We start from the raw sequence: 27,618 nt of genomic DNA on the forward strand, positions 1-27,618 counted from the left end.
TCTCCTGAATGGCGTGAAAGGAAAGTTCAGATGCACCTGTCCTTTTCGCCCTCACAGATGCCTTGTGTTGTAAACACATCGAAAGATAATTTTGGGTAGAACCGATGTAAAAGGAGTTGCACTCCCCACAAGCAATGTTATAGACAATATTGGTTTGCTCCATGTTAGAGACTGAGGTTGGTTTCCTTGCCCTCAATATTGTCTGAAGTTTACTTATCGGTTGTGCAACTATTTTGAATTCTGTATTTTTAAAAATGTTAATAAACTGCTTATACCATTGTTGTACATAAGGAACATTAATAAAATATTTATGTGTGGTGTTTTTAATCACCGGAACCGATTCGGATTTTAGTTTCACCTGTCGTTGAATGTTCCTAATTATACCTAGTGTATATCCCGTTTAAAAATCTTGTTGTAGAACTATATCTATATGCATTGTGAAATTGGTTGAAAATGATACTCCTTTTATACGTAAAAGGGTGGTAGTTCGAATAATGTAAAAATTTCCCTGTATTAGTAGGTTTCCGATATATTTTAAAGTGTATGTTATCATTAACCCTTCTTAATGTAAAGTTAAGAAAGTTTATAGAGTTCTCACCTGATTTTTCTTGTTCCAAAGTGAATTTAAGTCTTGTGTGTATATTATTAAAAGAACTCGTAAGATTATTTACATTGTTTTCATGTGAAATAACAAGGATATCATCTAAATACCTACCATAAAATGTTAACTTGGGAATATACGGATTTAAGTGTAATCGTTCAATAGTATTGAGATAAATTTCAGCTACTAAACCACTCAGACTAAGTCCCATGGGAAGGCCAAAAATTTGTCTGTAAATATCCAATTGAAAATAAATATAATTAGCCTCTATAAGAAATCTGATTAAATTAAATATTTCGGCTATAGGTAACTTGGTTTTATTTAACATTATGGCATTACTGTTGGTCATTTATTTAAACAAGAGTACTTAAAGAAGGAAAAACTAAGCTTCACTGCTCTTACATTTTGAAATCATAAATTAACACAAGAAATTTGGGATATACAATTAAAAGAAAAAATTTATTGCAGACAGGTGAGAAAAAGAAGAAATTTATTAATATTGGAAATGAACATTTAGAGGTTATAATTTACATATGAAAAAATAAAACCAAGAATAAGAAGGACAGATGGTTGCTGTAACAGGTTTAGAAGAATGCAGCAGAATTCTTGATGCAAATATGGATTCCTACTAGACTTCTTTATCAATATTAATTATCAGACGGATCTAGCAAATAAGAACAACATATGACTAAATTTATCTTTATTCACATTTTGAATTTAAATGAAATATTTACTAACAAAATGTGTTTAAAGAATATTATCATTTCAACTATAAATAAGCTAATATAATTTCTTCTTTTAATCATTCCTATCCATAATGCTGAATTACTTCCTTGAGTGGAATCCAAGAAAATTCTCCTTTCATCATTATTTCATCACGGCTATAAGTATCCAAATGCAGTACCTGCAAAAGACATGCACACATATATGTATATATATATATAACAAACGGCAATATCATGGACTTATTTTAAGGTAAAGATGCATTGTTACATTGATGATTACTAATGCCGTTAAATCTATTATACCATTGAAAGTTATCTCCTTACAAGTTTTACAATTGCAGCTTGAGACTTAACTTGGAGTTTACCAGGAAATTTTCTAAAAAGGTAGTAGTGTGGTATTAGCAGACCAATGCCAGCATGCTGCCAACTGTAACCAACATAAAAATTAACAAAATTAAAATTATAATTCAAATATATTTAGTTAAAAAATAAAATTTTTCAAATTTAGATATGATTTCACAAGTATTATATAGTGTGTGTAGTTAAATCTATTATACCATTGAAATTATCTGAGTAATAACCTATAATGCATGCAATAGTTAAATTATGAATTTTTGTTCACATACTAGAAATATTAAAACTAACATTAACATATTGAACACAATAAATATTTAAATTTATCTCCTGCTGATCATAGCCTGTATACATTGATGGGCACTCAACAGGGAACAACACCCATCAATGTACAAGCAAAAGCAATCAGAGTAAACCTGTTTCTGTGATTAATATTCTAGTTGAACAGATTTTTATTAATAGGTATAGAAATTATATGAACTGGGGAGTTAATTTAGTTATAAACTAGGAATAATGGGGGTTTAATTTGGAATTTGATGGACCATTGAATTAAACGATTTAAACTGGAATTTGATGGACCATTGAATTAAACGATTTAAACTGGAATTAATGGACTGTTGGTCTGACAGGTAGTGGTGCAATTAATTAAATTATAGAATTAACCCGAAGAGGTCCTTACCATAGTGCAGCTAAATAATAAAAGACCATGTGCATTTTTTGTCTTGCTGCTATGCAATGTCCCCTAACCAATTTTGTTTAGGTTAGTATTATGTGATATAATAAGGAATAGGTACATACATCTGTTGTATTTAGGATTAAAATAATTCTACATCTGATATACCATAAGCTATTATTTTTTTTTTTTTTGGATTTTAGGAGTATTAGCAACTAAGGCCATATTGCTCCGGGAATATGCGGTGGTCATTCCCTGACCTTTCTGAATCCTCCGTATTTGGTGGTGACGGGCTCGAACCCCGGTCTAATCAAGAAGCGTGTGCTACGCACTGCTGCTCCTTCCCACCTGGCTACGGAGGCGCCCTAATACCATAAGCATTCTCTATATATATGTCTTACAGTATTGGAACCACTGTACACATATAGCTATGGTATGGTCTTTATTCGCTTGTTTGGTATGACAAATGACCTTTGGTGATGTCTACTATACCCAGAAAGTGTTAGACTCATTTTTTATTTTAATTTTTTATATTTTATTCCTTTTTATTATTTCATTTTCATTTCCCTTTATTCCCTTACTTATTTATTTTAATCCTAAATAAAACAGGCATATGCACCTATTCCTTATTATATCACATAATAAGAAATAGGGCATTGCAATATACACATAGCAGTAAGAAAAAAAAATGCACAGTCTTTACTTATTTAGCTGCAATACACTAAAGATATCTTTGGGTTAATCTATAATTTAATTAATTGTGCCACTATCCGTTGGACCAACAGTCCATTAATTCCAGTTCATAACCAAATTAACCCCTTCCTGGAACATTTTTTTCCTGAAAATGTGCCATAATGGATCAACTTTTTTTATTTTACAGATTAAAAGTATGCATCATGCGAATACTCATTGTATATTTTTTGTGTTTTTTATAATTTTTTTAATGTAAAAAAATAGAAAATACATGGGAGTAATTAACCCATTTGGGCTATCCTGAATTATCTTGTATATGCCAAAAAGTGTGCAAATTATACAGATTTTTTAAATAAATTAGCTCTTGAGCTAAAAGAAAGGAACAGAAAAACAAAAAAATGCAAACTTACTTTTTTCCCTGAAAGACAAATTGAATTCCATAAAAAAAAATGGCATTTCATGAAAAACAAACAGTAATTTTACTTGGTGTAGTAGGTCTTAAAGCAAGGAGTGATGCAAAGGCCAATTTCACATGTCTCCTTTCAAATTTTCTTGCCATCTCTGTTCCGCTTTATAGAGAATACCCGACAAGATCTAGTTGGAAAGTTCTTCTCAGTTGGTAGAATATCAATAGAGTAATGGCCTGGTGAATAGTGAGTTGGGTGGGATGTTGAGGACGGTCTTCCCTTTCTAACTGGTGGAATTTGCAGGTGATATTTCTTGATAAGTTCATCAATCAGGTCCAATCTGAAATTCAAGGATGAAAAAGCTTTTTGGCCATCTGAAATCGTGGCTTTATAAATGAATTCCACACTAGGTCCATTAGGTGAAAGAAAACCTTCCTGTAGTATTTTTTAATCTGTTTTTTACTGGGCAGGGGATAGTTCGCCAAATGCTGGTCAACTTTATCTACATCTCCCATGGAAAAGTTAGTCACAAACTACTTTGGGTCTCTTCAGTACTCCTGTTCAAGTTTTTATTTCTTCCTGAAAAGGATATTTTTTTTATCTTTCCAATGTAAGGCCATGACTTTCCCTCTTTGAAAAGCAGCAACCTCTTGCCTTTTCAGCTTTTCCTTCTTCAGCATTTTGGGCATTTCCTTTCTGTTTAGTCTGTACCATAAACATCAGTTTTCTTTGTGATGAGAATATCAGCTAATTGGGACTGGTTGACTAACTGTCAACTGTGAGGCAATATCCTTTTCCAAACAGAGGCTTTATGAGAGTCAAAACCATTTGCGTAGACATTGGAAGATCAATAAAGCCTGGATCCATTTCTGTATCTTTTCCTACATATATGATGAAAGTCCAAACATAGCCACTTTTGGATTCACACAGCATATAATACTTTATGCCAAATCTTGAGTGCCTCAATGGCATATACTGCACCCAACTGAGTCTTCCTTTGTACAGCATCAAGCTTTCATCTATTGTTATGTCTGTTTTAGGAACATAGAGACTTCTAAATTTATTTTCTAAGAAGCAATAGACATAATAAATCTAGTTTAGCTTTGAGTGCATATTTGCATAATATGACTCATTATCCGAGAAATGAAGGTATTGTTTTATCTTTTTATAATGCCTAAGAGCCATTGTAGTTCCAAACATTGGTGTCTCAAGTAATGGCTTTTTTTACCAGTGCATATATTATTCAGACTTTTTCACAATACCTTGCAGCATTTTCAGAGCAAAAAATACTCTCAATTCAGCATGCATCACTGGAGTCCAACTAGAATCACGGAAGCCACTTTTGTTCTGCAAATTTATTATTCTCAGATCACACTAGATTGATTAGTTCTTCATCAAAAAATAAAGCAAAAAAGTCTACGGGAGTCATTTCATCTGTATTGCTTTCAATGCACAAACCTGGCTGTGCAGCAGTTGTAAATCTTGGAGGTGGCAAGGAGAGGTCTTTAGTGCAGTCAATTTTGAACCACTGTGTAGCATCTAAAACACTGACCACCATCTTCATGTGAATCAAAACCTGAAACAGATTCATCAGAATCAGATTCACTGGAAGTTTCCAATTCACTATATGAATCGTCACTAATCTCTTCTTCACTACTCATTATATAAATAAATTGAAAAAATCGAGTGGAACGCACAAGCAGAAACCTCCTGCCACAAGCAATAATCATGAACTAACTACATTTTGACATTGCTGTACAATATAAATAAAATGAAAGCCAGTTGTCTTCTGCCAGGCGTAAGAAAATCCCAAGAAATCTCGGGATTTATCTGGCTAATGCAAAATTAGCCAGATAAATGCCCAAGGAAATACGTTTCAGTTCTAAATTTGGAGATATTGTTTTCTTTTATCCTGCGATATCTTGTGTAGTTCCAAATAACTTTTAAAACTAAAAACGAGATATCTCGGGATAATCCACGAAGAGGTTAAACCCCCATTATTCGTAATTTACAACTAAATTAACTCCCCAATTAATAAAAATCTGTTAAACTGGAATATGAATCACAGAAACAGACAGGTTTATGCTGAATACTTTTGCTTGTACATTGATGGGTGTTGTTCCCTGTTGAGTGCCCATCAATGTATACAGGCTGTAATCAGCAGGAGATAAATTTAAATATTTATTGTGTTCAATATGTTAATGTTAGTTTTAATATCCCTATTACCCTTCTTCACTATTAGTAATTGGTATATTAGAAATTCCAGTATGTGAACAAAAATTCATAATTTACCTATTGCATGTATTATACTCAAATAATTTCAATGGTATAACACACACACACACACACACACACACACACACACACACACACACACACACACACACACACTATATATATGACTTGTGAAATCATATCTAAATTTGAAAAATTTAATATTTTAACTGTAAATATATTTGAAGTTGTTTCAATTTTTTCAAATACCAGTACTTATAATTTTATTTTGGGTTACAGTTGGCAGCATTCTGGCACTGGTCTGCTAATGTTTTGTAAACCTCTGGCACCACCATGCCGTGATGGGACTAATTGTATGCATATCATGCTGCAATTAAAGATTCTATTCTATGCTATTCTATTACCACTATTACCTTTTTAGAAAATTTCTTAAAAGTTAGTCTTAAGCTACAATTTCTCCAAGTTAGTCTTAAGCTACAATTTGTAAAACTTCTCATACTGATCCAGTTTACCTGAAACAAACCACTGTATACCAATGTTGTTTATGCTGTGATATTTTTGGATCAGAATAATGAAGCCTATGAGGCATCAATATATTTTGTCTGTAAATTACATACTTAGTTGGTTTGCTTGTCTAGCTAGATAAAAACCAGTTTGAAGGGAAAGTGGGGAGCAAGGAGAGACCTCACCTAATATCACTGTGTTAATACAGGAATTAATTGCATATGACTGGAGCATATGTAATTTCTGCTACCATCACTCTTTAATACATCAGCACTAGCTTGTTTGAAAAAACAAATGTTCAAAACTTTTTTTTCCGAAACAGCCATGCACATAATCACGGCTGACCGTGAGCATCCCACCAGCCATGCCATTTCAGATATGCTTTGACCCAGTTGCGTGGCCATTACAATTTAAAACTTAAATTGTAATGGCCATTACATTAAAACTTTAAAAAAATATATATATATATATATATATTTTTTTAAGTTTCTGGTCACTCTCCTACTTCATTATTTTTTTTGAAAATAAAGAACATTTTAAAAGTAATATCTCAAATATTATTATTTTTTAGGTTAAAAAAAATCATGTCTACCAAAACACCAATAATTTCAAAAGCAAACAGTGCAGTAAAGAAATACTTTTTTTTTTTTTTTGAAGGAACTGTATGGGAAAACAAAATCCATAAGGAAATAACAGAAACATTACATATCTGCCCATCATACAAAGTCCTGTACTGTACTTGGTTGCTGAATTCAAAAAGGACTGTAGTTCTTAAAAGATGAAATTGTGTGTGTGTGTGTAAAACTAAAGAAAACAGTGATGCTGTTTATTACCCGATTTTGAAAATCACTGGATTAGGTTACAATACACAAAAAACAACTTGTGAACAAGTCTATATTTTCTACAAAGAATTGGACACGAAAAAATCAGCAAAAAAACTGGTATCCAAGAAAGATTTGAATGCAGACCAGAAAAAGGAGATGGTACACTGTGCAAGGTCAATCCTTAAGAAATTTTTCCAGGATTCAAAATAGTTTGTCAGCCAACTGGATGGACACAACTTGGATTCATTACTATGATCCAGGCACCAAAGAGCAGTCTATGAGTGACATCATGAAGAACCTTATTAAAAGAAATTGTGAAGGGCACCATCAGTTAGCAAGGTGATGGCATCAGTTTGAGACAAACATGGGATGATATTTTCTGATTACCTTTTATCAATGAATATCGCTTCCTTACTACTGAAATTCCAAGTAATTAAATGCCAAACATTGTGGCAACTTTCCAGAGGGATTCTCTTTCTACATGATAATGCTTCCAGTCTCAATGAACCATGGAGACAATCAATAATTTTGGCTATGAATGACTGTTGTAACATCCACTATTATTTCCAAATATGGCTCCTCTGAATTACTACCAGTTTTCTGCACTGATGCATCTATTGAAAAGAAACATTTAAAGTTAAATGTAAAGAAAAGATGAGGGAAATTTTGCAGCAAGTTGAACATGCAGAGGTGACCATTCCATATAAAAGTTGATTCATTTACAGATGCTTCATTCTTTCTTATGGTAGGCCAGAAATTTTTCATAAAGTTCTCATATACAGAATGTGAAGTTCAAAACCATTTGCAGTTCCAAATTTTTTTATTTAAATAAGTATGGTATAGTTTATGCAATAATAAAAATTGCTTAAAGACATCCCTGTGGCAAGTTGATTACAAATTTGCATTAACTTGAAATGGGTCACATATTTCAAACACTATTCTTAAAAATTCAAATCATATATCTGTGAAAATGTGTAAATCAAACTCATAAATTAAGGATACCTGTATCAAAAGTAATAACATAAATCAAACTGATGAATTATTTTTTTTATCTCACACTTAACTTTATATTTACTGATATTTAAGTACAGTATTTTTCTTGATATTATATTTTTTCTGCTTGTTTTCATTTTCATATTTATACACAGCTTGCTGAAAACTGATGATAAAATGCAGTGCATATATGGACTTGGACTTGACAAGACTGGAAGAGACAATCAAAATAATAAATTAAGAGAATATTGCATGATGGATTTCACTGCAACTGTCATCACTTGCAGTGAAGAAGATTTCAAGAAGTTTGTCATCAATATAGAAAATTTGTTTCACATAAAATACCTACATTATGGAACAGTGTAAGAAACCAAAATTAAGCTAATAAAACTTAATTTTTTAAGTGATTACCTGCTTCCTAACATAATGCACTAGTATTTCTAACAGAGATGGGTCATCACATTCAAAAGAGAAAAATATCCTCCATACCGCTCCTGCTAAAACCTTGTCATCTGACATGAGTCCCTACAGAAAGAAAGATCTGTCAAACACAGGCCTTTATATATGCTGGTGTTCAAAGAAAGTGAACTAGGAATTTCACATTTCTAACCCTATTTTGTGATGGTATGTTACATTATTGACTACCATCACAAATAGAAATATAAACAAAAGATATTTATTAATAGTTAAGGCAAAGCTAAATAATATTCCAAAATGAGCATTTGCAACCTTTATACAACAGTTTTGGTAAACACTACAATTATGGCTGAAATGTTATCAGAAGCCCTCAATTTGCTTCAGTTTATCATTTTAAATGGAAAACAAAATGAAAAGTTTGCCAGGTGCAAACTAATATTTAGTTGAACTGCTGCCTCTAGCCCTGATGACAGCAGCACACCATCGAGGCATTGAAAAGATCAATTTCTGAAGATAATCAACTGATAATTCGTGGTTCCAAACATGAATTATGGCTTTCTGAAGTTCATGAAGGGTTTTTGGTTTCTTTCTGGCAACTGCAAATTCCACACGATGCCAACAGTTCTCTGTAGGATTCAGGTCCGGGCTGACTATTTTTTCACTTGTAACAAATGTAAACACATTACCGCCAAACCTCTAATGCAGAAATGAAGCTAAAGTAACTACAGAAGTGCCTACTTACACTTTTTGCCTGATGACAAGGAGCAGAGTCGTCCTGAAAGATGCAGTTACTTGGCAGGTTGAAATGGTCTCTAATGGTTGGCAGCAATTTGCCTTCCAATATAGCCAGGTATCCATTGGCATTTACGGAACCTTTTATAAACTGCAGGTGACCTACTCCGTGATACGAAATGTGCCCCCCATATCATTTGCCTCGTAGGGAATTTCACTGTAGACACCATACAGTCTGGATGGTATCCTTCACCACGTCTACGGCGAATCGTTTGTCTCCCATCAGAGCCATGCAGGTTGAATTTCTTCTCATCCGAGAAAATAACTGACTCCCACTGCTTGGGGGGTCCATTTGACATGCTCCTTACACCAAATAAATGGGGCCATTTTCATTTTTTGTGTGTGTGTGGGGGGGGGGGGCTTCTTCTTAGGACGACGGGCTACAAGTCCATTTTTGAAGCAGCATCTTCTGACTGTCATTGCACTTGCTACCACTCCTGTATGTTCTTCCCATTCTTTTTTCAGCTCTGACGAAGAAGCTTTACGGTTTTTAAGGCATAAGGGCTTCAAAATGTGGTCCTGTTTTGGCATAGAGACTCGTTTGCATCTGGTTCCTTTTTTCCTATCAGCAGAACCAGTATTGTTGAGTTTGGAAAGAAATATACTGACTGTCGACTGATTACAAGACACTCTATAAGCAATATGATGGGAAGAACATCCTTCCTCATGTAAAGCAACAATAGCAATCTTTCTTTGTGGCGTCAACTGCACGTAACTTGCCATGCTGACACAAGCAAGGAATGACTGCAACTCTTGCAGAGCGTGCTTATATAGCTGAAACAGCTGATGCAATATTATGACATCACCTGTGCGTTTCAATCTTATCTGATGCAATCTGTAAGAAATATTGCCATATACTTACATTATTCAGACGACAATTACAATTTTAAGGGGTGATGCACTTTCTTTGAACACCAGTGTACATCCATGTCATATATTACTCTTAAGATAAATACTTTCAAATGAGTATTAATTAAACACAAGGACCCATAGATTTACTGTTCTATGTTTTACACTCTGTTAATCAAGAAAACAAACAAACCAACACATAGTTTTAATCATATGCCTAGCTGTTGAGTGCCCTTTCTTAAAGAAATTAGAGGTTTCCAATTTAAATTAACAGAAATAATAATACTAAGAATCTTTTTATCCATTCTTTTACATAAGAAATGGGTAAAGATATTCTTTAGACTGTATTGTTGAGAAGTTGTTTACAACCAGAATAATTTCCTCCACAAATGGGGGTCAAGAGCTTGAGCAACTTCACAGGCTAGATGGATCAGTACCTATTACCTGTAAGAGGAGGGAAGCAGTTTTCCTTTTTCTCGCTTCCTTTATTAAACCCAATATGCAATGTTGGAGATACAGCAGCGAAAAATTTTGATGCCACATCATTGTCAAATTATAGCGTCAAGAAAATGATCTATGATATGTTGTAAAACATAAGGGAATGGTTAATTAAGAGATTAAATGCACAGACATTTCCAATAGTGCTAACTTGCACAGTTATTTTAGATATGAATTTGACAGAAAAATTAATATCTGCATAGAAGATTTTCTTCTTTTCTGCATGCTACTGTTGCACATCAGCAAAAATCCCATAGTCATCAGCCTGAATAATCTGATCATATGAAATGGGACTGACTGCTACCTACTTTAGATAGAAATCAATACAAATGTGGAACTTGAAATGGTAGAAAATATACTGCTCATGTTTGTGCTATTGCACCTTTTATTACTTTGAACTACTGTAATAAACACAGGCACTGGTTGATGAAGTAATTATGCGAAGGAAGTTTAAAGGATTACAGAAAGCAAAGGAAGGAAAGAAGGAATATTAAGTGAATTTAATGTTGGTGAGGAAGAAAGTGGGAAAAAAATGAAAATGAAAGATAAGAACAACAAATATGAGAGATGTGGTTCTTAAGAGTAGTAACTAAATTTATTTTTTTTGGTTTCTGGTCATGAATAAACAGTTAATGTAATAGATGCAATTCAGTTTTGTTTTACTGAACACCCCTAAAGTTATAATACAATTGTGAACCCACCATCCAAATGTGCTTAGTACTTATATCAGAAACCAAAAAAATTACTATTAATATAAATTACACAAGGAAAAGAAATTGTATAACACTACCTAACATCGTTGGGTAGTGTTATAAATCTCATATTATAATATTGTCTATTATGATTTCCATTCTAAAGTGGGAGGGATAAGGACTCGTGGATATGACAAAACACATCTGCCAATTAAGTACCATTGTTTGGTAATCAGTTTCTTTTATGTAAAAAAAGTTACAAAGAACTTTATAAAGAGAAAGAAAAGCAAATAAAACAACTGAAAATCAGTTGTTTTATTTGCTTCTTTAAGAAAAAATGAGGCTACAGTATATGAGGTCTTGCAGAAATAAACTGGTGAATTTTTTTGTTTATTTAGGCTTACATTGCACAAAATTTATACTAAGGATTAAAAAACAACAGGTGACTCAAGAACATGCAGGCAAGAGCATATAGGGTAAAATGTATATGGAGCAAGGATGAAGTTGAGCCGCCAACTGTTTTTCTCTAGTAATATTTTTATACTTTATTAAAAATAATAAATGTGATCTTAAAGAACAACTGTGCTTTTTTTAACACAAATTTTTTTTAGCCTCTGGAACTCATCTTCCATACAATGTCACATGTATGTCAATACATACGAAGTTTGATCGGCTGTTTGTCATTTTTGTTGTCCATCGTAGTTCTAGAAATGTAACTGTGACAAACAACAAGGACTTCCTTTATATATACACACACATGATGCCATAATGTTATTCTTGAGGTCATTCTGAATGAAAAATGTTATGTGGGTCCAATTTTTAACAGTTACTGAGCTATGAGTATTTCAAACGTAGCTTGACTTGAAGAGATTTGTTATTGGAAAAAATATTATTTTCTTATTAGGAAAATATTACACTGTTCACAACACAAATTCCAGTGTACAGTACAAAAATATTACAATACATTAAATTATACTGAACAAAATAAATGATTAAACTGTACAGTTTACATAGTTTAACTTATAGTAATTGTTCAAAATGCTGGCCATCAGTTTGTATGCACAGCTTTTTTGACTTAGAGAACATGTAACCTTATGAAAATCTGTAGTTATTAACATATTTTCAGGAATCGAAAATTTGCTGAGCAGTTCATCTACTTCATTCATACATCAGAATTCTGCCCATATATGGTGTCACTATTGTGACACCATATATGGGCAGAATTATGGTGGCTAATTCAGCATACAGCCATGGCCATTCCATCAGCTAGGAAATTATTCATTCAAATACCACACAATGCTGCTACTGAAATGCAGGGATGCTTCATCATGTAGCAGTACAATCGTGTTTTCAGAGAAATATTTTCCAAAGAGGGCTGGCAGTTCATTTTGCAAATATCACCTCTCAGATGTTCCGGAAGTCCAAGCAACTGGTCACTAATGATGTTACATCATGATTACAGAAAATTGAATTTGGGAGTTCATTTATTATGAAGAATGTAAACATTGTTATATCATCTTAAATTAAATTTAAAAAAAAAAAAAAAAAAACCACTTGAACCATGAAATAAATAGAGAAAAATAATTACTACCATTGGTAGGGTTATAGGTAAGGCAATTTTATTGTGCTCCTATGAACCTCATCACCCCTACACCAAAACAAAAAATAAAAGAATAAAATAAATAAAATTCGGAAGAAAAAAAAAAAAAAAAAGGACCAAAGCCCTATCATAGCAAAATATCAGTGGATGTCCCAATACACCTCAATCATTAAGAGAAATAACAAACCAAAACATAAAATACATTATGGCCATCACCCTCTATGGAATAAACGAAAAAATGAAAATTCAGATGTCAACTCCTACAATCGATGAATCCAACACAACATACAAATATGCAACTCAAAATTAAAAAATCAAAACAAACAGATTGAACTAAAAATAAATAACTCAAATGATTAAATTACCATTATTAATATAAATCAAATAATAGAATAAATTAAACAATAATGAAGAATCTGAGTGGTGGGCATAAGCATTCAGAGTAAACTAAAATGGGACAGAAAAAAACACTAAAAGAAGGGTGGAGATTAAACTGTGTTACGTCCATACACAAGGTAACAATTTATTATGGGGAATGAAAATGTGGTTATAACATGAAATTAAATTGAAAAAAGAAAAAAAAAAAAAAAAAACACTAACTATGAAAAATAATACTATTGATAGGGTTATAGGTACGGCAAGGTGCTATTCTGCTCCTATGAACCTCACTGCTCCTACGCCAAAACAAAAAATAAAGAATAAAATAGACAATAAAGTCTGAAAAATAGAAAAGGAAAAGAATGAAAGCAACACTCACCACTGTGGAAGCAAATGCATGATTCCTTGCCCAAAAGTTTTTTTCTTTTGTGGTATTTTTATTTTAGTAGTGCATATTCTTCAAGGTGTGAGAAGAAAGAAGTCATGTTTTTGCTTCCCTGGGATTTGATCTTTTTCTTTTCTATTCTTCTAATGTGTGCTGTCAGTGAACAAAGTGTAGTGATGCAAACAGGGATGTGCAGTTAACTAATGAAAGAATTTCAACTGGTAACCCATGTCTGACAGTTCAAGATGTTGAATTTGCTGGATATGGTACAGGTACAAACCTTCACTAATGTTCTCCAGATGCAAAACACTGAGATGGGCAGAAATTCTTTGAGTACTTACTCAGAAGCTGTGTTGTGTCATTTCAATGTGTTTTTCTCCACACACCACTATATTGAACATTTGGCTGTCAATGGCATGCTCAGGACAGCCTTTTTCTTGAAAAACTCGGTGGACATTAATAAAAATTTTCAATATGGGAGATTCTTCACTGTGGAAATTAGCACAGATGTGGGAAACCACAGGTGGCACCTGACCCTAATACTATGTGGAAATCTTTCAAAATATTCCTCAATTGTAGCAAATGCAGTACTGCTGTAGAGCCAATACACAGGGCTGTTATATGGGCTATGCAATGTGCAATGCACCTGAACCCAGGGCTGAAAAGGGCCCCAAATCTCAACAAAGGAGAGATCACTCTCTATCCAATCACTCTATACAATCAAGGCAAAAAGAACTTCTCCTTTCTGTCCTTTATCCTTATTGTTAATTCTTGCACCTGGGCCTTCCAAACTCTGGTGATCACAGAAAGCAGTGAGCTCTCACATGTCAGAATCTTAATCAATGTGCAGCTGCTGACCCATAGTTTGTTTCTGCATCACTGCTAGTGATAATTTGTGGGCATATGGCTATAACTGGAAACAAAGGTCTAGTCCTCTCAATGATTTTTTGGGCCATTGAGAAGACTCTGTCTTCTCAATGGCCCAAAAAATCAAGACAATTTTAATCATACTTACTGTATTTTTTGACTCACAGGCAGGGTTCCTCCAAGCTGCACACCTGCACATTGGTTTTGAGAATGCTGTGCACTACATTCTGGAATGCCATTGAACATGGCTGTACCCAGATTCCAGCAAGTTATGGTTTGCATATTTTTATTACTGGAACACCAGTTATGCTTTATATCTGTTAGGAATCATATGTGCAGGTAAACTCAGAATTACAACACAGACAATTCAAAGAAATTATTTTTTGATGAAAATGTATTTTTTAACTCACACCAATAAGAGATTGCATAGTCTTACTGTCAGTAAAGGATATATGGGAGGTGTATAAGGACTATTTTCTGAATGTTTACTCTGTAGTTTATAAAATTGATTAAAACTGTCAAGAATGATTTTCATTAAGTTTCCTTTATATTTGACAAATCTGTTTAATGTAATAGTTTTAATTATCTGTTATTAAATTGTTTATTTTCCAATTCATGTGTAAAAATCACATGTAAGTATTATAAACATTAATTATTTTTTATGGCATCCAGCCTTGCAAGAGTATAAAGTAAGAATGCATAGTAATATTCATTCCATGCACTGAGGAAAAAAATTATAGGGAACTATGCTCACAGTGCTTTGGCCATTATGAATTTGTTCTGCACAGTCAAAAAGTGAACTAGGAATACTAAAAAACAGCTTTTTGGCAAGTGCCCAGTGCTGTTTGGACAAAACAGCCAGTAAAGTGTACTTCAGGGAATTGGTGCTTGCATTATGACAGACTCCTCTGTAGCCAGGTGGGCAGGAGCAGCAGTGTGTAGCACACACTTCTTGATTAGACCGGGGCTCGAGCCTGTGACCACCAAATACGGAGGGTGCGGAAAGGTCAGGAAATGACCACTGCATATCCCTGGAGCAATGTGGCCTTAGTTGCCAATGCTCCTAAAAACCAAATAACAACAACAGCATTATGACAATGACTTTGCATACTGAGTCGTTCCATTCAAGAATTTCTTTAGAAGTACTCCATCACTTTCCCCCCCCCCAAGCCAATATACTTAGTGAATCTTAAACCTTGCCATTCTTTTTGATTCCGCACTCTTGAAAGGTCAGATTTTCAATAAGAGGAAATTATTCAGAATGTGACACACAAATTATTAGCAATCTCAAAAGAAGCCTATCAGGAATTCTTCCAGAAGTTGCAGAAGCACTGAATCCGTATATATTGTGTTACTCTGAAGGGGGTACCATCTGAATAGTCAGCAAACTTTTATTTTTCAAATATTAGTTCAGTCCCCAAACTTGGTGATCACACTTTGTATTCAATTTCAAATTGAAAAGTATTACACTTTCTACAGAAAATAATTATAAGTTTTTTAATATTTTATTGATTTAGACCAATTTCTTTCTCAAAAATTTAGATTATAAAAATTGTATAATCTATTTCTTAAATTAAATTTCTGTTAAACTGCCAGCAAAACTAATTTAATCTGTAAATGGTTGCGTGTCTTATCAGTAAAATAAATAAAAAAAAAAACATCTAATTTATTGAAAAAAAAAAAAAAAGACAGACAGGGATAAACAATTTCCTGTGGCTATCAGGAAATTACAATTTTCAAGTAGGGAAAAAGATGTCATTAAAAAATACAGAACTTTTAGAGAGATACATTTCAAAAAGGTGTGACCAGACTGATAATGAGCACCAATCATTGTCCCTATGAGGAACAGCTTAGAAAGAATGGAATGCAAAACTTGGCAACTATATTTCTTAGAGGTGACCTAACTGAAGCGTGTAAGGTCCTGAAGGGAATTGGTAAAATGAGTGACAGAAGTATATTTTCACGGGTAGAAGAATATACCTCCATGGGCAACAAATATAAAATCTTAGGGAGTAACAGAAGACTGGATCTCATGAAGTTTACCTTTGAGGATCATGTTGTAGATCATTGGAATAAATTACCTGCCAAGATGGCCAAAGCAGGGAGTTTGGTAAAGTTGAAAGTAGAACTGGAAGGTCACTTTTTTGACAATGTGAAAGTATGAGAATACAGTATAAAATTTCAATTCCCAAACAGCTAAGCTAAAAACAAAATCTTACTTCATCATAGGACATTATTGCTGCATTGAAATGGCTAGACAGATCTTTAAGATGTTTTCTTTTCACTGAAGAGGTCATAGGCTATAAGAATAACCAAGAAACATCATAATTAGTAAATAAATAACACTAGCTCAATGCATATATGACAGTCACTTCCCAAGTATCAAATAGTCAGCAAGAGTACAGTGGCCATATTGTACAATTATGTTCACAAGCAATTAAATTGATACATCAACCGTGTTGTATTAAAATAATAATTTAATACTGCAAAATAAATGTACATAACATAAGATATTATTAAAACAATTAAAACTATTTACAATAAAATATAATACAAACAAAATAAGGGCGATAAAAGTATTATAAAACGTTAAAATATGTTAAAATACGTTAAAAGACTTAAAATACCAGATTCCGAAGCTTTCAGAGGCATCCACCTCCTTTCTCAACAGTACATTTTTAATTGTAACACATCCTTAAATAGCAGGTTCACGGCTCATGTGGTTCCACAGGCGCATGGGCGGTATTCCCCTCATGTGTACTAGAACCGGAAATGGCTCAGGAGCGTGCTAGGTGGAATCGATCATCCCATCTAAGTACTACAGCCTCAAGGAGGGGGATGCATACGAACTCCCCTGTCTCTGTTAATGGTATTGTTCTCAGATGAACAAATTCATAAGCTCTCAAGCCATTTGCGGTCCCAAAATCTATGAACATGGTCGACGATAACAGCCTCGTCAGGGGAGATCTGATGATGCTTCTCCCAAAAATGTTCTGCCACAGCAGACTTCCCATAATCCGCGGTCTTTATAGCATTCATATGTTCCCCCAGACGGTCCTTGAACCGGCGCCTTTGTTTCACCAACATAACACTCCCCACAATCTGGGCACTTAATCTCATAGACTACCCCACTACTACAATCTTTTGTTATGGGGTCCTTAACCTGGGACACCACTGTGTGCAGCCTCCATCCAGGAAGCTGCACACAGCATGTCTGGCAATCCCGTAATACTCGTGCTAAGTGCCCAGTAAGGCCCAGATAGTAGGGAATGTAGGCCGTGGCAACTGGTGTGAAAGGCTCTCTATGATACTCCACACCTCTAATGTATCTGTCCATGACCTTCTGGGGGTAGCCGCATTTCTTGAGGTCTGCTGTGACTCGTCTAATTTCCTCTTCTCTGTTCCCCCGGGGGTACTGCAGTGGGACCCAACCCTATCCAATAATGCTTTAGTGACACTATCCTTATGTTGGTTAGTTTGTGCCGAACTATAATGAGTGTATTGGCCTCGGCACATGGCACATAGGTTTCCTATAGACTCTGGTTTTTAACCTAAGGCCTTCTCTATAGACCAATACATCAAGGAACGGGAGGGTACCATCCACTTCCACCTCCGAGGTAAACTGAATGAATGGGGAGAAGCTATTGAGAAAACTGAGTACCTCATCCTCTCTCCCCCTCCGAATAATGGTAAACGTGTCATAGACATACCGCTTCCATCTGCGCATGGGGGGATCCAACCCATCAAAAATTCTGGTTTCCAATTCTTCCATAGCCAAATTTGCTACAATGGCACTTATGGGAGAACCCATTGCCGCGCTGTGAACCTGCTTATACATAACATCCTGAAATACATTCTTAACATTCTGTTATGTATAAGCAGGTTCACGGTGCGGCAATGGGCTCCAAATGAGTGACAAGTTGTGAAACCAATATACTGTAAAGTGAGGATCATTTTATATTCAAAATTCAAGGTATGTTGGACTTTATATACATTTCTCCAGGTTACAATAATAAAAATGAAATATAAAAATAATAATGAAGAGAAGCAAAGATATAAACTTTGGATTAAAAATAAATAAAATCATAGACTATAACAGCCAGCCTACTACAGGAATTTCCATGAAAACATTTTGCATCCAAAACTTTTCACCTGAAGACCTGCTGACCTTGTACAACTATGCAATACACACAAGCTCAGCATTATAGATGACCTTTTGGGAAAATACGGGTAGGGGGTGTTGGGTTCTGTCTACATTTTTGATTTTCATGAAGGCATACTGATCATCATAATCAGAATCACTGCTGTGTTCCAATCTGAAACATTAGTCTATCAATACAATACAAGCTGTCAAAACAAATATACAATACTGTACATTCAGTGTGACTTATAGTTTACAAAATGCTTTAAAGTAATGGTTCTCAACTTTTAGTGAACTGAAACTCTTTTATCTTTAAAATTTTTTTGTTATTTCCCAAGCTTGTAAAAGCCACTCATTTGGAGAGGTCTGGGTTTGATTCCTGTCAGTGACTGGAAGAATTTGTGAAGTCCTCCATTTGAGGCTGTAGTCAGCTGGTCTTAGGCAGAGGGAGTAGGGTTTTACAATGTGTTATTCCAGATTTTTCACTTGCACAACATGCAAATAAGCCCCATATGAGCACCAAGCTCCAGTGCTTAGAATAATAATAATAATAATAATTTGTTTCTCAAGCTTAACAAATTTCTTTTTATGCAATAAATTTCTGTCCTTGAAAATTTACAATAAAAATTTCAGGCATTATTTATTAGTCCTCTAGAGTACTTCTACTAACTCCCAGGAGTCTGTGAACCACAGTGACAGAATGTGGGCTAATGGTTCTTAGGAATGGCTAGATTTATCAGAGTTGACATAAACTAACTATTTCAATACTCATGCTGAAATAGTACCCAGCTTACTAAAATTGCTGAATTGGGCCAATCCAAGTTTTATTGCACTTTTATATGTGCCTTCCAAATATTCTTTCTGATTTAAATTTCATACAGGGTAAAATGCATATATTCATGGTCCTTGAATATTTTCACCCTTCAAATATTAATTTTATATATAGTAACTTAGGTTTTTTTTGTTGGCTGATTTTATATAAATAAGTTTGTTTTCTTATATCATTTTTCCAATGCTAATATTGAAATTCCAGTACACGTAAGACTCATCTATCATTTGGATCTCTAAACTTGGTTCTAGAATAATTTATTACCTAATGCAGCGTTTCCCAAACTGTGTTCCGTGGAACACTAGTGTTCTGTGAGATGTGAACAAGTGTTCCGTGAAAAATCATAATTAATAATTAAAATAAATAAATTTTGCATATTTGTAAAGTGCACAACTTTTGTATCATTATAATTTTTAACATACTTTTTTTCGGTTATTAATATACTGGCATAGATTAATAATCAAACAGACTGTGGAACACTTGATTTGGGAAGGCTTTTGCGTGGCAAAGTTTGCATAGAGGTAATGACATCTACAAAAAAGTAGCAACGGCGAAGTGATCTAATATGCCATTCGTATGCAATTTAGCCTGGAGTACGTGGGTTGAAGGAGGGGGGGAAGCGAACAGATACCATAACCAAACTCACTTTCTTGTATAATTTTTTTTTGATAATTATCAGTATTTCAAAATATTATTATTAAAATAAATAACCGTGGATTTGTGATTGAACAAAGGAAGGAACTTTAGCATTAGTAGAGGCATACGATGCAAGAAAGCAAGCTTATGCAGCATGCAGCATCAGCCCAAAAAAAACCCTCCCATTTCACCCCTCCATTCGTTCCAAATACCTGTCCAGCTCAGCCTTAAATTTATTTAGGCTATCAACTTCCACAACAAAAGATGGAAGTCTGTTCCACTAATCCTCCACAAAACCTGTTGGCTAAAGGTAAATTTCTGCACATCTATTCTACAACTGTCTTTCCTCAATTTGAATCTATGCCCCCTCAAGGTACTTAATCTGAGCAAGAGGAAGAATCCCATCAGCATTCAGCTTGCTCAACCTACTCAAGGCCTTATACATCTCAATCAGATGATGCTGGAGAGTAGGCACCTTGCAGGTGCCTACTCTCCAGGCACTTAAATTTGCAGAACTTAAGCCAAACAAGAAGCAAGTACTTCTAGTATTGCAACTGTGATCGATGAAAATTAACACAATATTGTCACACTTCAAAGTGAGGATGAACAATTGCAGCCTTTTCTGGTCAATGCCTTTGTTCCCCGAAAATCTGAAGTGAAAAAACAGAAACCAACTAATAAAATACCAAAACGAAAGTATGATGACAGTTATTTAAATTTCGGCTTTACATATATTGGAAATAAAGATGCGCCAGATGCACAGTGCATCATATGTAATAAAATATTAACAAACAGTTCTTTGGCTTCCGCTAAACTTGTGTTTTGTAAGTGTTCTGTAAATATTTTGTGAGATGAAAAGTGTTCCGTGACTAAAAAAGTTTGGGAAATGCTGACCTAATGTATTCAATAAACTACCTACAAGCTTTAAGTATGGTGGTGCACACCTCAGATTGTGTATATATGTTGTATTTCTAAACTTATGTAAAAATCCTGTTTCCTACATTGTCATATACAATATCTAAAAATAAATTATAAATGATTCATAAGAGCATTATTAGAAAACATCACAATGTCTTACTGTCTAAATGAATTTATAACTATATAAATTTAACAGATAAAAAATAAGCAAAAATCCAGTTCATATATTAAAAAACCATGATATCTTACAGCAAGCTTCTTCAGCCTTGTATCAACGTCCTTCCACATAGCATCAACAATCTGGTTCCGCATAAACCTTCCATTTTTACCCTCTGACATTGTTCGAACAAGGCATAACCTAAACACAATTTGCTTATAAGTATAATAAAAGAGTTAAGAAATGAAAATGATAAAATAAAATAAAACTGAAAAATTACACATTGATATATGAATATTTATCACTGATTTTTTCTTTCCATCAGTACACTTTACACACTATAAACAAATTAACAAGTCATAAATATAGTACTTAGGCTTCAAATAAATAAAAAAAAAACTTAAAAACAGCGCCACATTCTCTGCATGTCCAGTTTTAGTAGCTTATGATACCACTGCAAATGGATATTTCCCTTCTTTTTTATTTATTTTTTGAATAACTGTACTACATGCACTGTAAAAATAAAATATCAATTTCACTGAGGCAATTTTTTTTTTTTTAATAGTAAGTGGTCCTTTTGATAATCAGAATTCCATTATATACGAATTCCCCAGGGGCTTACATCTGGTGAGTATGAGTTTGGCACACCCAGGGTCCTGAGCTGGATATCATCATTCTTACCTTTCTTGGTGATTCCCTTCTACTTCTCTCTCTCTCTCTCTCTGTCAGGGTAACTCGGAAATTTATTTTAGCTTGTGCAGCATAAGCCTAAGGCTTCCTTGCACTATATGGCTGGTAATAATAATAATACAGTCAGTCCTCGTATATAATTTAAAAAAAAAAAAAAAAAATATATATATATATATATATATATATATATAATGACAGGGAACAGAAAATTTTTGCTGCTTGTTTTCCTTAGTCAAGCAGTATCTAAGTACTTTAAAAATAAAATATCTAATTTCAGAAACCATTAGTTATTTATGTTTTTATGCTTTTGACCTAGCCAGTCATTCCTAAAGATTGCTGTATACCATTTTTAGAAAATTACAGACTTTTTCTTCCCTCTCTTACTTCTATTATATTTTTACAGTTTACAAAAATTATTTACCACAAAAAAAATAAATAAATGAAATCAATGAGTAAGAACCATTCATAATTTGGGCTACAACACAATTTTCACAACTAAATAAGTTAGGCTTATATTTCCTTGAACCAAGTACCAAGTGTAACTTAACCTTGGCTCATTTGAAGGCTTCTGCCAATAAAATTATTTTACTGCTGCCCAACTGCCTTTCATAGTGCTTCAAAAATGTACTGAAAATCAGAGCTTCATCTGATGCTGAATTCTTTGGCTAGAACAATTCAAAAATTATTGATGTGTTTGAAACTTCCAGAGCAACCACTGAAGGATAAGCAGGTTAATGCAGAAAAGTTTCAAAAGAATGGCAGCTAAGTCCTAATTAATAACTCAAATTAGAAACAACCCCATTTAAAGTTACCTCACCTTACTTTATTTTCTGGGACTGTTCCTAATTTCAGTTATAGTATTACTGATTTAAGACTTGGATGTCATCCTTCCTAAACACTTTTGCATTCACATGCTTACCCTTCCGTGGTTTCTTGGAGAGTTTGAAACACATTAGTAATTTTTGAAATGTTCTAGCCAAAACTCCTTTTTCTAATTTCTGATACTTTTCACAATGAAAAAAAGAGAGAAAAAGTGCGTGCATGTGTGAGTGCGTGCACACATGTAATATATAACACAAGCAACCTAATAGAATAGAATCTGAAAACAAAAAATAGAATTAGAAAAAAAAATAATAATAATAATAAAATGTATTTCTAGTACACTGAAATATAGTAGAATCAGGACAGTTTCAGAAAAGCAGTGATTATATACATATATAAAAAAAAAAAATCATTATCTAAACACAGAACACCAATTATTAATCTGGCAGTATTGGTAGGTAGCCTGACAGGTAACCCTCAAAAATAACATCCCCCATTAAATTATTAATTGATGATTAAATATCTAAAATTTTTTTTTACCTTCTTAAATAGAGTCAAACTTTTACTGTAATAGTTTCTGAAGTAATTTTTTTTACTGTTTTCATACAGAAATTGTATACAAAAAAAGGTGACCCACCACATTCTTTGCAACTCACTGGCATTTTGATTGAAGAATAGCATGACACTGGACAAGTGCCAAGGAGAGTTGGGTACCATTTCTGCTACATTTTGAATGTTGCCAGCACTGGGTTAAAAGAATGTACTCAGCACACAACTATCGCTTCATACTTACTTTACTCTTTACATTCTTACTTACACTTAACATTCTTCCTTAATAAAGTTTAAAGACTGAATTAAAATAGAATATAACAGTCAGCTTCCTGAAACACAGATCAGCTAAATATTACAATATTCACTTACTAAAACTGCATTCCTAATTATATCCATATTCCAGGTAGTCAGTCTTTTACATGCTACCAAGGTAACCGAACTAGACAGTTTCACGAATATTAGCTTTCAAAATAATATTTCCAGTTAGCGTGTAAAAGTTACATAAAGCTACATGTGATTAAATTGTAAAATTTTTGTTTTCACAATAAAAATAAAAAAATAAATAAATAATAAAACACACACACACACACACATGTAAACTTACCATACATGTAGTTCAATAACAACAAACCAAGAATAAAATGTATCAGGTAACTGAAAATCTGAAAAATAAAGAGAAACAATCTGTTCATTAAAAAATTAATTTTTAATTAAAAAAGTATTTAATACACTTCTCATTACAGTTAGCTCTACTAAATGGAAATATATTAGAAAAAAAATTATTAAAAACTCAGTTTGAATAACAAATATTTTTTAACTAACAAAATGAACAGTCAGCTCTTGCCAGATGTTTCTTCTATACTTCAGGTAAAAAATTTACTACTTCTTTTTTTAATCTCTCTCTCTCTCTCTCTCTGCAAAACTAACATTTTACAGGCTAAAGTTGGATGTATTCAAGTTTTTTGAAATAATAAATGATTATATCAAAATATACAAAATCTTAAATACATTCTTTCATACATAATTTAGATGTTATCAGATCCAAATTAAAATACCAACATGCTGTTGCTTATGCAAGTAATACATTACTGGAAAAGTTTGTTTTATTCAAATTTGCAAATAGTGAAAAATTTTTTTTTGGTTTGTTTCATTGGTTATTTTTATATAAGCACAATGCTATATTGAGTACATTTTAATCACAGAAAACAGATTTTAAAATTAAATTAGCATGTAAACAGTATAATAAACATATGGAAATATAAATTCAAGTCTAAATAATAACATTTAACAAAAACATAAATTGTTTAAAACTTCAAAGATGCCATATAAAAGACTGATTTAATCCTGTAGCAAATTAGTTCTTCAGATCCCCCAAGCATGTTATGTTATTTAGGCCTAAGCATCCCCAAATTTATTGATATTATTTAAAATTTCAATTATGAATTGTAAAAGTTGAGATTTTTGTATCAGTATTTAGTTTTAATAAAAGTTGCAAGGAAGCCAAACTTATGCGACATCAGTTAAACAAAAAAAAAAAAAAACAAAAACAAAAAAAAGTCTATATAATTTATACCTACACTCTTCCCACCATCAGAAGGTACCAACTAAAACAGCTGCTCCTTACATTCTACCAAACTCTCAACCACCTTAGATAGTGTAGCATTAAGCATACTGACCAAATGCAAAATTTCCAAGGTTCAGTCTATTACTTTTCCAAAATAGTTTGTATTTAAGCCTCCTCTATCTCTAGTTTTTATGTATTATTTCAATGTAAAAATTCCACTGTTCACTCACCCCAACTCAAAAATGCCTATTTTTCATTCTTTAACTCATCTCTGTAATCTTTCCCCTTAAGAATGTCCCTTTATATTCTTTCCAAGCAAGCCACCCACTTTATGGATCCTTTCACAAAGTTCAATGTGCTTCTTTAGATGTAGCCACTAAATACAATATTCCAATTGCAGTCTCACCACTGATTGTAGAGCAGGACTATAACCTTCTTTCTAGAGGCAAAAGTATAATAAATCATTGACAAGACACACTGCCAAATACCTTTCTCACAATATGTTTATACCGCACAGCAACTTTCACTTCTGATTGTATCATAGCGTCCAAGTCCCTCTCTTCCTTCATTTATATCCAGTGTACAAGTTCATCCCCACCACAGCATAAGTTATCCTCAGGTTATTTTCCAAATACAGAGCCTTGAATTTGGTAGCATGAATTCATAACTATCATTTCCTCACTCATTCACAAAGTCTCTCCAAATCATTTTGATGAAGTTCAGCCAGACCTGTAACATTAACCACCCTCATATCCTTCATATCACTACAAATTTAAACATTTGTACCATTTATTTCTTTGTTGCTATCAGTCAAGAGTGTCTCCAGCACTAAAGCATGATGGATGTCCACTTAAAAACCGAGCGCAGAAGATTCAATTTTGAGTAAACACAATTTTGAGTAAACGTTCTCTACTAAATTAAGTGTGGTACCGCATAGTTGGAATTACTGCTACCCATATACAGTACCTTCCATTTACCAATGTTAAACCCCAATTGCCACTTATCACCCTATCTACCTAATTTTTATAGGTATAGACCTCTCAGCATTGAGAGGTCCATACCTAGAAATAAAATAAATATACCTATATTTTATAGATCTCTTGGCAAAATATGTATTGCATGTTAGCCACTAGTTCAAGATTAGTGGCTGTTCTTCCCTTTGCCTTCACCATTATACAAGGAGTCTTACTGGAGTAGCTTGGCAGTCACAAGTTATTGTTTATACAAAGTCTTATTGGAAATGCACTGAGGGATGAAGCACCACCATCTGTTTTACTAGTTTTTCCTCCCACTTTGTATCTTACTGCTTTTAGTTTCAGTGTAAAATAAACAATTAACGTCTTGACACTACTGCCTACAGAAGTTAGGTACTCTGTTTTGTTTGATTATTATATAAGACAGTTTGCATCACTTTGCAACATCAGCCTTAAAGTCAGAGTCAAAAAAAAAATGCTAATATAAAACAATTCTTTAAAATGTTGGAAGCTTGCATGCTTGTATAATCTACAATCTGCACAAAAGAAATGAGATAATCTGGTAATAATCTGTTAGATCTATTTTATAAGTTTTTTTACGTTTAACTGACAAAAGATACTATCTGATTTGAGAGACCCTTTTATGTGAAATAAATATGGTAGTTAGCATTGACATACAATGCAAGAAAGCAAGCTTATGCAGCATCAGCCAAAAAAAAAAAAAAAAAAACCCTCCCATTTCACCCCTCCATTCATTCCAAATGCTTGTCCAGCTCAGCCTTAAATTTATTTAGACTATTAGCTTCCACAACAAAAGATGGAAGCCTGTTTCACAAATGAATTACCCGCTGGCTAAAGGCAAATTTCCGCACCTCTATTCTACAACTATCTTTCCTTAATTTGAAACTGTGACCCCTCAGGTTCTTAGTCTGAGCAAGAGGAAGAATCCCATCAGCATTCAACTTGCTCAATCCATTCAAGGCCTTATACACCTCAATCAGATCACCTCACAGGTGCCTCCAGGCACTGCAATTTGCAGAACTTAAGCCTTTCTTGGTAAGAGCACTCCTTTGTTCCCCTCACCAATCTTGTTGCCCTTCTTTGTACTCTAGCAACTCTACATCCTTCCTAAAACGAGGCCTCCAGACTTGTACACAGTACTCTAGGTGTGGCCTGACCATTATTTACCGATAGTTATTCTATAACTTTGGTACTTAATGAAATAAAACTAGAAAGCAAAAAAAAAAAAAAAAAAAAATGAAATACAAACTCAAAAACTTTGGACTACATGTTACCACCACAACCATTGTCAAATGGTGATGAATAATGAGGGAATAATGTCAGTGTGCACTAACTGTCCAATTTCTTTTTTGCTACTTTCCTGTGCTAATTGAATACTCTAGAAACTTTAGTTTTCTAGAATCCCATACTTCATCCTTCTTTTTTATTAATATTAAAAACAAAAAATAATGGTGTATATATATGAGAGTCAAAAAATATTAGCTATTAGTCTATATAACAGAAGGAAGTCATAGGCTTTTGCTGTAACAGAGAGAGAGAGAGAGAGAGAGATTAGTCATGGTATAAGGCAGGGGTGGCCAACTTAATTTGTGATGCGATCTACTTTTTTTCTTCAAAATGTGCCGCGATCTACCATCTCAAGATTATCATTGCACAATGGTTAAAAAAATTAATCAACACATATCGAAAAATGTTGTTTATAAATTTTAAAATTAAATACAATTCAGAATTCTTATTTTAAATTCATACGTATTTAAATTTTTAATTTATGTGAAGATTGTGTCTTAATGTCATCTGCCAAGCTTTCAAAACCGGGGATATACTGTG

The 27,618-nt window shown here is 33.5% G+C and overlaps 1 protein-coding gene across 2 annotated transcripts in view; it reads right to left on the minus strand.

Annotated features, from left to right (window-relative positions):
* Positions 1-1,378: 1,378 nt before the first annotated feature.
* Uqcc1 (Ubiquinol-cytochrome c reductase complex assembly factor 1) overlaps positions 1,379-27,618 on the minus strand; it is a 59,534-nt gene continuing 33,294 nt past the window's right edge. For both annotated transcript variants that reach the window (XM_090388820.1, XM_090388821.1), the window contains exons 5-9: positions 23,837-23,894; positions 21,261-21,369; positions 16,707-16,787; positions 8,421-8,534; positions 1,379-1,505 (exon numbers count right to left, since the gene is read on the minus strand). In XM_090388820.1, coding sequence (XP_090244946.1) covers positions 1,410-1,505; positions 8,421-8,534; positions 16,707-16,787; positions 21,261-21,369; positions 23,837-23,894 — 458 coding nt within the window. In that variant the 3' untranslated portion in view covers positions 1,379-1,409. The remainder of the gene's footprint in view (positions 1,506-8,420; positions 8,535-16,706; positions 16,788-21,260; positions 21,370-23,836; positions 23,895-27,618) is intronic.

This window comes from Mastigoproctus giganteus, chromosome 14 (genome assembly GCF_048544385.1).
Source record: "Mastigoproctus giganteus isolate SK-2022 chromosome 14, ASM4854438v1, whole genome shotgun sequence".
Lineage (NCBI taxonomy): Eukaryota > Metazoa > Arthropoda > Arachnida > Uropygi > Thelyphonidae > Mastigoproctus > Mastigoproctus giganteus.